This window comes from Hemicordylus capensis, chromosome 3 (genome assembly GCF_027244095.1).
Source record: "Hemicordylus capensis ecotype Gifberg chromosome 3, rHemCap1.1.pri, whole genome shotgun sequence".
Lineage (NCBI taxonomy): Eukaryota > Metazoa > Chordata > Lepidosauria > Squamata > Cordylidae > Hemicordylus > Hemicordylus capensis.
This window is the reverse complement of record NC_069659.1, coordinates 128019780-128032945: the sequence shown is the minus strand read 5'-3', so window position 1 is coordinate 128032945 and position 13166 is coordinate 128019780. Positions and strand designations below refer to the sequence as shown.

Sequence of the window (13166 nt, the reverse complement as noted above, 5' to 3'; positions counted from 1 at the left end):
ATCCATGATGATTCAAGTAAGCAGTGCTGTAGTTGTGTGGATTCGCATTTCCGGTAAGTAATTAATCCTCAAACTACATTTTATTTTGTGGTGTGTTCTTGTAGCTTCCTTCACCCATGGTAGGAAAACGACTCACTTTAGTTAAGTCTGGCTGAGTTTCAAGCTGCTCATTTTATTTTGCAAACATCTGAATAGAAAAGTATGAAATCAAGTAGCTGTTTTACAAGCTTTGTAATGATAGGGTCACTAATAGCAAATTCCCACTCTGACATCAACACTAACTGCCATGATACGTAAGGAAGCATATTGCAATAACATAGAAAATATGTATTCTAATAGGTTATTGAGGGTTTTTCATGTACACAAATGTTCTACATCTCTTCCCCCCTCTTATTGAACCAAGACTAACAGAAATCCGCTTAAGAGTCCTACAAAGAGTTTACTTTATATTTGCTATGGGCCCAACTCTTCTTCATAAAATACTGATCTGCTACTGTGTCAGATTTGTTACCCTGTTTAAACCAGTCTGGTATTTAAATTCTAGACAGAACAGCTTTTATAAATCAAACATGAAAATCAAGCTGTGGGGGGGAGGAGACCCAAAAGGATGGTGTTCTGACCACACAATGCAGGAAACATGTAACAACAATGGATGAAAAATCTCATTTTTCACTTGTCTCTACCAGTTAGACATGGGTCTTACTGCCAAGTTAGCTGCCAGCATGACTTGGTATCTGCATATAACTTGTTGCACCTTTCTGTGTTCTTCATTCATGTGATAAAGCAGAGGGTGTCCATTTGCTCCTCAGGTTTCCTAAATGTACAACAAATGTTAAAATAAGCCATTCAGATTATTATGTAACGGTAGTTCAGATCCCTAAAATTGTGTGTGGTGCATCTCTGTTTTGATGAGTAATCCATTCATTTCAACATGTTAGAGATTAAATACCAAGCTACATTTAAAGAAAGCTAGCCATGATTGTCCCATTAAAACTAATAGACCTAAGTCAGTTCTGTCAGATTTCTCTCAGTCTTCAATAGTACTTCATCATAAGGTTATTTGGATATAACATAAATGCCCTAAGATGAGGGTCAAACTGCAGCCCTCCAGCTGTTGATGGCCTACAACTCCCTCCATCCCCAGCCACAGTGGCCAGCAGCCAGGGAAGATGTGAGTTGTAGGCCAACAACAGCTGGAAGGTCAGTTTGACACCCCTGCCCTAATGGATCAGTCCAAGCAAGGGGTTCTCAGGTGCTCAAGCATAAAACCGGAAAGGTGACATTTTCTGTTATAAACCAAATAATTTCAAATGGTATGAAAACTCAATTCCACCATTTTAAAACGAAGTTTACACTTCTCTCAAAACTAAATTTTGAGGAGAAGAGAGCTGGTCTTGTGGTAGCAAGCATGACTTGTCCCCTTAGCTAAGCAGGGTCCACCCTGGTTGCATATGAATGGGAGACTTTGTGTGAGCACTGTAAGATATTCCCCTTAGGGCAGGGATCCTCAGCGTTGGGCCCCCAGATGTTCTTGGACTTCAACTCCCATAATCCCCAGCCAAAGGCCACTGTGGTGCAGAGGTCAGAACAGTGAGAAATGGCTCTCACACTGAAAGTGCCCCCCACTTGAAAAATAGTAGAGATCACTGCTCTAGAGATACCTGCTTAAGGAGATGGCTCATACCCCCTTGGGGGGAAAACACAGTTTGATGGGTGGAGGAGGATGTAATTTAGTCACTAGTTACTGTCTTCATGCAACTTGATACAAATGACAAGCAATATATAATGTACCTGTGGTGAGTGAACTGGAAGGGAACCCTGTCCTGTCTCTCAGGCAGTGACCTCTAGGGATCAGTCACTCAGCACACAGTGACTGGGACCTAAAGGGTCTGGCAGCAGGAAGTGAAGGGAGTCTTTCTTCTCAGAAGTAGCCAGGAAGGTGATGAGAGAAGATGGGCAGCAGGCTTCGTGAGCACCAGCCATGAAGTCTGGCTGCCTGACGGCCAACCACCAGCCTGGAAACTTCTCTCATAGGACAGCTGCAGATCCTTGAGAGACAGGATTGCAGGGAACTTGAATTATCTCCTGGAGTTTGGGGTAAGTTCAAGGGGAAAGGTTTAGCCAGGGAACTGTGTGTTAGATTTCTTTTGATGTTGTGCTTTTGCAAATCCCAACAACTGGTTTATTGTGTGTTTATTTGTAATGTAACAAATCAAGGCAAGCTGAGCCAATGCCCTTTTCCAACTAGGGCATTGTCAAGCCAAATTTTATTTACAGTCCTTTCGCAAAAGGCGAAACAAATTTATAAGAAACGCTATAGATTCTCATTATACATCTTAAAAGCAATATAGCAAAATTTAGCTACAGTGTTAAAAATTGAAACATCCTCATCAGAAAATAGAAATTTAACAAGTAGTTCAGCAGATTGGTCTGTCCGTTTACAGACCAAAGGTAAAATTAAGTGCTCCCTCGATTGCCTATGTATTTTACAGGATAACAGAACATGCTCCATAGATTCTATTTCCCCACTGCCACATCTGCAGTAGCATTCTTCCATTGTAAACGTCTCTGTAAACTCTCAAGGGGGCTTTTTGTATCTTCTTGCATTTTTGTTCTATGCAACTGGCTAATCACGATATTAAAGTGTGCCACTCCAAACACCAGCTGGAGTGATCTTGGGAAGTAATCCTGTATAATACTATTTCTTTTTACCTGTAACTCAAAGCTGAGAATGCCTCAGACTGAAGCAGTCTGTAGTATTTTGAATAGTTTTTCTCTTTTTGTTCTTTGCATTTTACCTGTGTCTGAGTGAATTTTTAACTCAGGAAAGGGGTTTTTACTTTGGTGCAAACATGTCTCAATGTTAACTGTTCAACCTACCAAGTTTTCTCCATGTGTAGGCTGCACGTGGAAGATTTTCTGTACTTTTCTATTTGGTAAAGAGAATGAGTGTCTCCCTGGACAATCAGCCAAATCCAGGGAGGGGTTAAGCTCTGTAATTAGGGTGTCATGGCAGTGTATTTTCTACCAGTTTACATTTAAAGGAATAGCCTTTGTTGAGCAAACATGAAGGGAATGAATCAGCATTTTTCTTTCCCCCACATGGTCTTGCTCTAAGACAATGGCTGGGCTTAAATCCACTATTCGCTACAGTACCACTTTCAAGAGTAATATCTTGTTGGGACTGTCGCTGATCAAAAGAGATTAGTATATTAATTGACTATTGCATACGTTGTATATGAGAAAACCCACTTCTTCTAAAGGGGAAAATGCATACTTTACTTTTAAGTATTTTTATTAAGTATTTCAATAAGTATTTTTGTTAAAACTGTATTAAAGTTAACTCTTTCTAACTGGAGCACCTTTTTTTAGTCCAGTGTGTTTTTCATTGCAGCCACACTTGTTATTTCAGAAGTTATGTTTGGAGTATCTTGCTAAAATGTTCTCTAGTTATAAAACAATTACTATGCAGTCATTTAGGAATTCACTTAAGTAGATATGGGAAACTTCAATCAGTGATTTAAATCATCATTTGATGACTGAAACCACCTTGATCTAAATCAATTAACTCTCATTGTAATGCTCTGTTTAAGAACATATAGTTCAGAATCATGTTTAATGGTCAACAGATCTTCAGTTTATAAAGAGTTTCATGAATGAGTAAACATTTTAATAACTCAATTACAACTTAATCTAATTTAGTTTAATTACATTTAAATGGTTGAACCACTAATGATTCAATATTTATTTATAATCTTAACAGCTAAAAAAGTGTTGTTTATCCCTTTTGTATCCTGCTCCTCCACATTTATTTCTAAAGCCCAGTGGGGTTTAGAACATGTGTTCTGCACAGAGCACACTCAATCCCAGGCATTTTCAGATAGGGCTGAAAAGACACTGAAATCCTGGAGAGCCACTGAAAGTGAAGACAATATAGAAAGCAGATTCCTACATTCTAAAGAGGGTATCTTTGAGCAGCTTTGTCAGACTCTATTGTCCATTTTGAACTGTAATTATCTTGCTGTCAAAAATGCTTAAAAGCAATGTGTTTAAATTATTTGTCACCAGCTTTTTCCTGTCATCAACTTTACATTAGTCTATTGTAATGACAGTAAGAATAGAAGCAAAGAATATGTGCTGAAGTTTGTTGGTGGCCAGTTTGTGGTTGCAGTTGGTTGTTCTCTGCTAGATGAGAATCTACTTGAGAAAACCGATGTAACGGCAGGCAGAAGTTACAACAGCAGGTTACAGATATACAGTGCTACAAAGCTTGTCTTCCCAAACTCCAAGATTCATTGGAAGAGAACATATGTTCAGTTTGTGATGTATTTCAGTGATTCAAGTGTCTGACATGTCAACTAAGGCTACAAAGATGCTAAGTGAGATGTGCCCATACATCAGAAGGATTCTGTTAATGCAACTATGGTAATCACACTAGGGTGAGATTTTTGCTGATCTCCCCTTCCCCTGGAAGTGCCCTGTGCCAGTTAAAATATGCCCCTGAGAACTACATAGCCCATAGGGATGTATTTTCAGAAGGCATAGGGCACTTCCATGGAACGAAGAGATTGGTGAAAATCCACCCCCAACGTGTGCCAGTGCTACTGTAGTCAGGAAGGTTTTCACTGCACATGTGCAGGCTTAAGATGTTAGCCATTTTATTTGTTTTATTAGCTACCTTGAGTATTCTATACACAGTGAAAAGATGGAATACAAATATTTATATTAAAAATACACTAATTGAAATAAGGATCAGGCAAAATTACGGTAGTGGAGATTCTTCCACCAGTGTCCACTACTGTCAACATATTCAAAAGCTCCAAGTACAGCCATCCTTACCTGGTCAGCACCAACAACATCAACATCCGTGTCTTCCGTTGGAATCTCTACAGTGTCTTCTTTCTTGATCACATCACGGCCACTAAAATGAGAAGTAGATGGTTCTGCTACTGGCCTTAGAAATGCATCTTGGTATTCTGTGTAGGTCAGGGTTTGGGGTGCTTTTTAAGGAAAAGAATGATACTCTTGAGAGCCATTTGTGTGGCATTAAGAGATGAGGTATACAACAGCAAGGCTCCATTTCAATTATTTATGCCACCTGTACATATCTGATGCAACTCGCAACTTCTACAATCACTTAAAACTGTGTCTAAAATACATACTAGAAAACAATTCCAAAATTAAAGTGGCCACAATTCAGAGAGCTCCTATAGCAAACGCAAGGCTTTGCATTCTTCCAACTTGGACTTTCAGTACTTCTTTGAATAACAGATCCCCATCTTAAATCATTAACTGTTTTTGAAACATCTTCTCAAATTCCAATAATGATTTGCTGTGTGAGGGCGAACTAATGTTCACAAGTCCAAAACCATACTAGGTACAATGAACTTGTTGGCTGATACTCTGCACTGTGGCTAATGGACATGAGATTTCCAGTACTCTTTGGCAGCAATTTTGAAATCCTTTGGATATATATACACCACAAACATATATTAGTTTCATAATAGCTTAACTATCATGGCTTTCCTCAAAGCATCCAAATTTTAGTCTGCTTAAGATGCTGAGACTTCTGTGAAGGCCAAGCATCTCTAGCAGAGAACTACATATCCAGGGGTTCCTTGGGAAAGGGGAATTCCTATCAAACCCATTCAAGTTCTGCAGTGTACCCTTACTGTCTAACTCTCTGCTCGGGAAACAGTTTGTATCTAGATACAATTTAAGTTAATGTTTTTTGGCAAAAATTATCTTTTTCTTATACAACCAATAGCTAATATCTTAACAGAACAATACCCACACGCTCCCTCCTGACCAAAAACTGCCAAACATGTATTTCCAACTTTTTGGATATGTGTGTTAGAGTCTGTCTATTACAGAATACACATGAATTTCAACCTTTCTGACGTGTCAATGTTTCTCCCCACTTTTGGTCAACATAATTCAGATAGGGCAACCATCTTTCTTAGAAATAATTTTTGTATGACTTTTTAAACATCGATTTAATCAGCAAGGAAATTGTTCCATTACAAAGTTTTGTAACTGCAGATGAAGTGGACAGCTTATTGAAAGTGTCAACTCAATGTGTGGCAGCTGTGGAAAAGGCCAATACCATGCTAGAGATCATTAGGAAGGGGATTGAAAATAAAACGGTAGTGCGGCCACACCTGGAGTACTGTGTACAATTCTGGTCACCACATCTAAAATAAGGACATTGCAGAACTGGAAAAGGTGCAGAAGAGGGCAACCAAGATGATCAGGGGCCTAGAACACCTTTCTTATGAGGCAAGGCTATACCACCTGGGGCTATTTAGTTTAGAAAAAAGACTGAGAAGACATGATAGAGGTCTATAAAATCATGCATGGTGTGGAGAAAGTGGATAGAGAGAAATTCTTCTCCTTCTCACATAACACTAGAACCAGGAGTCATCCCATGGAATTGATTGCCAGGAAATTTAGGACCAACAAATGGAAGTAATTTTTCACATAACGCATAATCAACTTGTGGAATTCTCTGCCACAAGATGTGGTAACAACCAACAACCTGGTTGACTTTAAGAAGAGTTTGGATAACTTCATGGAGAAGTGGTCTATCAACAGCTACTAGTCGGAGGGCTACAGGCCACCTGCAGCCTCAAAGGCAGGATGCCTCTGTGTACCAGTTGCAGGGGAGTAACAGCAGGAGAGAGGGCATGCCCTCAACTCCTGCCTGTAGACTCCCAGTGGCATCTAGTGGGCCACTGAGTGAAACAGGATGCTGGACTAGATGGACCTTGGGCCTGATCCAGCAGGGCTGTTCTTATGAAACCATCTTAAGAGCTTTTTCATGAATAAAGATTTTTGAACATTGTGAGAGGGAAGGAAGTGATACAAAGTAGGGGAAGAACAACATGATATTCAGCCTCCTTTGTAATGAGTGCGGAGGGCTGGGGCAGTTGTTAGCAGGGAGGTCATAATGATACAAGGCTTGGTAGAAGCTAACTCCAGTAGGTTTAAGTTCTTTTCTCACCTTCACACAAAATAAATAGTATTAAAACAAACAGAAATGAGGCAATATATCATTCAGAATATCCTGAGAATATGGAAAATACAAGCTAATGAGAACTCCAGGCTAGTGGCCCAAAGGAGCACTGGTTCCTCTGGTTTAGCTAAAAATGCATTGATAATTAACTCCACTGTTGCAAAATTAGCATAAGAATGAATACAAATGTGAAGCTTTGAAGGTATGGTGCATCTGGACCCTTTTCAATCTGGCTTCTGCCCTGGATATGGACTGAAACTGCCTTGGTCGCTCTAGTGGATGACCTACACCAGAACTAGACAGGGGGAGTGCATCCCTGTTCTGCTGGACCTCTCAGCAGCGTTTGATACCATTGACCATGATATCCTTCTGGACTGCCTCTTGAGTATGGGAATTGGAGGTACTGCGTTGGAGTGGCTTTGGTCCTTTCTTGGGAGGACGGTCCAGAAGGTGGTGCTGGGAGACTACTGCTTGGCCCCATGGCCATTGACCTGTGGGGTCCCACAAGGTTCAGTTTTGTCCCCCATGCTGTTTAACATCTACATGAAGCCACTAGGAGAGGTCATCTGGAGACTTGGACTGATGTTGTCAGCAATATGCAGATGACACTCAGCTCTATCTCTCCTTATCACCTGATCCTCAGGAGGCAGTGGATGTCCTGAATCAGGGTCTAGAGGCCGTGATGAGTTGGATGTGGGCTTATAAACAGACTGAATCCAAACAAGACAAAGGGAATGCTGGTCAGTAGGAGAGCCAATCTGGATGAGGAGATTCTACCAGTTCTGGATGGGGTTGCACTCCCCTTGAAGGAGCAAGTACAGCTTGGGAGTATTACTGGACCCAGCTCTTCTTTTGGATGCTCAGGTGGACGCGGTGGCCAGGAGTGCCTTTGCATGGTTTCGGCTAGTGCGCCAGCTGCATCCCTCTCTTGAGAAGGCAGGTCTGGCCACAGTTAACTATGCCTTAGTCACGTCTCATCTGGATTACTGTAATGCGCTCTACATGGGGCTGCCCTTGAAGTATATCCAGAAACTGCAGCTAGCGCAAAATCCAGCAGCTAGAGTTTTATCTGGAGCTGCGTGGTGGGAGCACATCACACCCATTTTTAAAGAGCTGCATTGGCTACCAATTTGTTTCCGGGTACAATTCAAGGTGCTGGTTTTGACCTTTAAAGATCTTAATGGTTTGGGCCTGGGATACCTGAGGGACCGCCTGCTCCCAAGGGTTGCTGCCCACTCAACGAGGTCATCTGAGGGGGCTCTGCTCCGGGTGCCAACAATGAGGGAGGCTCTGTTGTCATGCACGTGGGACAGGGCCTTCTCTGTTGTTGCCCCTAGACTCTGGAATTCTCTCCTGGTGGCTATTCGCTCCTCGGTTTCCATCAGAGTTTTTAGAATACATGTTAAATCTTGGCTTTTTACCCAGGCTTTTATATGACTATCTCTACTGCTGCTTCTTTGTATTTTGTACAGTTTTTATGCTTCTATTTTAAATCTTTTTAGTCAGATTTGTTTTATATTTTAGCTTAATATTTTAATTGTGTCATTTTTATAGACTTGTTTTTAATTTTTGTGCAAACCACCTTGGGATTGTTTTAATGAAAGGTATATAAATTTAACAATAAATAAATAAAATAAAATCTGCAGTTTTCAAGTCTCCAAGAAACTACAGAGAGGGGCATTCTAGATATAAAAATGATTCTAGCCTTTTCTCACCTGTGTTTTCTCTTTATATTTGCTGGACCAAGTAATGGTGGATATTCTTGGTGGTAACTGTCATGAGACTTTAGCCTTTTTCTGCTTCTCAGTGCCAAGGAAGGGACATGGGATAGGATATCTGAAGTTCTGTTTGGTGTATCGATGTGACTGCATTTGGACAAGGAACCTGAAACAGACAAACAATTAATGATATACATGATTCTTATTCATGGACATCTCACCCAATGCAAGAGACTGGAGACAGTGGCTGATACAATGTGCAGTATTACAGAGCCATAACATTTTGTCCCGAGGCTGCTGCAGACTTCAAAGCAAGTGCTGATGCTGACTCACATAATATGCAGCAAAATGCCCGTCTAAGCAACAGGCATTCTCACTGCTTCCATGACACTTTAAACCCTACCAGTGGGGCTTGAGAAGGGAGTGCCTAAGAAGCCCATCTCCACACTCCTACTGAGAGTATGGGAATAATGCTTGCTGCACAGTATGCAGAGTTCCCACCGGTTTCCCTATTTGTGACAATGGGGAAACTTACAGAAATGCCTCATCTGATGCTTCAGAACAGTGCTGGGGTTTGCTTTAAAGTCCACAGCAATGCCGGAACAGTGTGAAGGCTCGGTAACATTGCATATCATCTCACCCAGTAATGGCTAGAATGCTTTCATTCTGGGTAGCACATTGCCAGAGCCCCTGACTGGGATCTAAAGAGATGAGTGTGCACCTCTGAAGCATTGCTGCATGCATGGGGAAACAGCCAGTTGTCTTTTCCAGCTACAGTTCCTTGCCATGCATCAAAGGCTGCTTCTGAGAGTCCTTGCTCTTCAGGAGAGGCTTTTGGTCAAGAGTGCCAGTGGTAGAAAAGAGTGCCAGAAGATCCCTGGTGCATATGGGAAATACCGTTTGCATCCTGGCAATGTAAGCAACTCAACAAATTTAAAATTCCCATCTAGTTTATTAATGTTGGAAGTCCCTGATTTCAGTGGGAGAGATTCCCACAGCCCCATATTGTAAATAAGAAGATGGCAAACAGCCCCATCACACTGATCTCAGACAGCACTGTTAACTAGATGGACAATGGGGATCAGCACAAGCTGAATTATGTGTGAACAACACAAAAGGTAAAAGAATAAACATCTTGGTAGCATTTCTCCAAATGGAAAGCATACCAATCCACTGATGATGATGATTATTAATTCAATTTCTATACCGCCCTTCCAAAAATGGCTCAGGGTGGTTTACACAGAGAAATAATACATAAATAAGATGGATCCCTGTCCCCAAAGGGCTCACAATCTAAAAAGAAACACAAGATAGACACCAGCAACAGTCACTGGAGGTACTGTGCTGGGGGTGGATAGGGCCAGTTACTCTCCCCCTGCTAAATAAAGAGAATCACCACGGTAAAAGGTGCCTCTTTGCCCAGTTAGCAGGGGATACTGTATTTAGCACTTAGCTACTGATATTAGCACTGTATTTATATCTTTTCCAGTTCTATGCAGTAAATCTGCGTCTGGGATGTACCCCTTTGCAACTGGGGACTCGTATAATGGAATTCTCCTCCATACAAAGGAATTCTCTCCACATAGAAAACCAGCATCTTGAGGAGAAGGATTGAACCTGAGTTCAACATATAGGACAACTGTTTTTAACATGAAGAAGCTCTCAGTCATGCAAGCCCCAACCAGCAGGCTGAAATGGACAGCCCAGACACCAGTTACCACCTCGTTTAGAATTAGGCCAAAATATATCCTTTCTGAAATGGAATCATCCTAGCTGGTTATTAATGCCAACATACATTGCCACAGGTCATCAGAAATAAAAAGGTCAGATTACTATACCTTCCGATAGTTTTCTTTTAAAAGAAGGTGTCCTAGCAATTCTCATGGGTGGCCACTCATTTAAGCTGCTGATAGCGGAACTCTCCTCATCTTCACTGGCTAGCAAAGAGCTTCTGTACCAACTTAGTGAGTACCAGGAATCTCCACTACTAAATGCTGCCTCCGGTATATACCTCAGCAAATAACTATATCTGGATATGAAAATGGGAGGGAAAACATATACAACTGAAAGATCAAGGGATCTTCCCCAAGAGGAAGGTGCACCATCATCACAGTTCTCACCTCTTTCATAACCAAGGCAACCCATCCACCAACACAGAACAGTCAACCCCTAATCTAGGAAAAATTATATTCTGAAACTGCAAGACGCCATATCGTAACACATTTAGACTGGACAGCTTAGTATAGGGGTTTCCAAATTGCATTCCAGTGGTTAACTTCTATGGGTGTGTGTGGGTGTGTGTGTGTGTGTGTGTGTGTGTGTATACACAAAATGCACACATACATACACAAATCCATCAGCATGTGTGCAAATTGCCATCCATACTTAGAGAACATTTCCCCACTTCTGCATCATTCTACATCAGTGAAGGGGCCATAGTTCCGTGGTAGAGTATCTGCTGTGCATGCAGAAGGTCCCAGTTCAACCTCTGACATCTCCAGTTGGGGCTGGGGAGGACTCCTGCTTGAAACCTTGGAGACCTACTGCCAGTCAGTGTAAACCATACTAAGCTAGATGGACCAAAGGTCTCACTCAGTAAAAGGCAGTTTCCTGGGTAGAAGTGTTTGGGCCACCAAAGGGTCAACCTTGAAGCATACACCGTTAAGTGCGAGTTAGTCTATATGAGCAACAGAATATTCTGGAGGAAAACAAGAGCAATCGGCTCAGCCCCAATCACTCTCCAACCTGTCTCCCCCTGTGGAAGATAGGACTCAAAGGGCTGGGGTCCCTGTAAGAATCTCCTGTTGAGGCTGCCATTCATTCAGTCCAACCACAAGTTTGACAGGGTTTGAAGTGCGCGAGTGGCAGAAGACTGGGAACCATCCTAGAGCTCACATACACTTCCTGAACACCACATTTGTTTTACTTTCACACCACAGAGAAGCCTAGCATAGAAGAGCAATTATTTGTTCCAGAAGCTGTGAACAACAAAAAACTTACACAAGTCTTTTGTCAGGTTTGAGAAGCTTATTAGAGAATTCACTGAGGATGATCAGAAAGTTTAGGTTGGGGGGCAGGCACTTCCCTTCCATTCCAGCTGCTCCTTGACAAGCAAATTCGATACCTTCTCTTTTAGCAAGGGAAAGGAAGAAAAGTAAAAAGAGGTTTAGAATGTAAATACCATACAAAACAGAATGACAAAGGACAGCATGGATTTGGCACATACTTGTGTATCATGGCTACTGATTCGCGGCTTTTCACCTGGTCCCAGCCAAAAGTCAATGAAAAGCGCCTGGCAAGCTCTTTAATGTTGTTGAAGGAAGCAGAGGAGGCATCCATGCTGCTGCTGCTGCTGCTGTTCTCATCCAGGCTTTCAATATGCTTCTGAAACAGCTGCAGACCACAGACATTGACAGTGTTTTCCAACCAAACAAGAAAGCCCCAGGAGGCCATACCTGCTATACTGCTAATAACCCCCTTGCTCAGGATGCAGCTAAGCATAAACATATCCAATAAACCCAATTATATATTTTAAGAATCCCACCATGCTGAACAAGCATTTGAACACTGTAAATAGAAATTGGGGAGGGAGTGGTGGATCGGAATACACATCAAGCACAATTAAGACACAAATAAATTTACACTCTAATTAGTTACTCTGGCAATTTTTAAAAAACTTCTGAAAACACATCTCTTCACTTCAACCAAGCTTTCTCAGCTTTTCAAAACTTGTTTTTAAATTGTTTTGGCTATTTAATTGGTGTTTTATGATGTTTTAATTGTTAATTATTATTTTATGCAGTTTTATAATTTGTTAATTGTTAATAGATTTTAATGTAAACTGTCCTGAGCCTTTTGGAAGGGCAGTATACAAATCTTAATAATAAATAAATAAAAATAAATAAAATACTGCACGAAAAGTAAGCCAAATGCTCACTGAGAAAAAGGAACTGGCCAATTTTTTTTCCCATGAGATGTGTATAAAACAGTCTATGCTGGACATACTAGAAGGCCAAGCTACATGATACATATGAACACATGCAATAAACAGCTGCTTCTCTTAGGCAAAGGAGCTTCAGGAGGGGACAATTTACAACCAAGAAATGCCAGCTTTCCAGTCCCATGTTTAGCTTGCAGATGTGACTTGAATATCGATGTATACAAAGGCATTATGCTTCTGAATACCAGTTACAGAGGAACAACAGCAGGAGAGGGGTATACCTTCATCTCTTGCTTATGGGCTTTCCAGAAGCCTATGGTGGACCACCATGGGATTCTCGTGGCATTTCCGCCTCACCCCGCCCCATGTGACTTATATTTAAGGTGGGGAGAATGCCACTCCCTCAGTTCCTGGACGACCGCTGGAGCAGACAACCATCCTTGCAGTGTTACAGGTGAGTTCTTTATCAGAGACTGGGACTACTGCAGTGGGG

General features: G+C 41.5%; 1 protein-coding gene across 1 annotated transcript in view; it reads right to left on the bottom strand.

The window, feature by feature from the left end:
* Positions 1-152: 152 nt before the first annotated feature.
* Positions 153-13166, bottom strand: part of LOC128349836 (cohesin subunit SA-2-like) — a 33506-nt gene continuing 20492 nt past the window's right edge. Inside the window, exons 4-9 of the mRNA XM_053306905.1 lie at positions 11960-12126; positions 11734-11862; positions 10572-10762; positions 8731-8899; positions 4840-4921; positions 153-814 (exon numbers count right to left, since the gene is read on the bottom strand). Coding sequence (XP_053162880.1) covers positions 806-814; positions 4840-4921; positions 8731-8899; positions 10572-10762; positions 11734-11862; positions 11960-12126 — 747 coding nt within the window. The 3' untranslated portion in view covers positions 153-805. The remainder of the gene's footprint in view (positions 815-4839; positions 4922-8730; positions 8900-10571; positions 10763-11733; positions 11863-11959; positions 12127-13166) is intronic.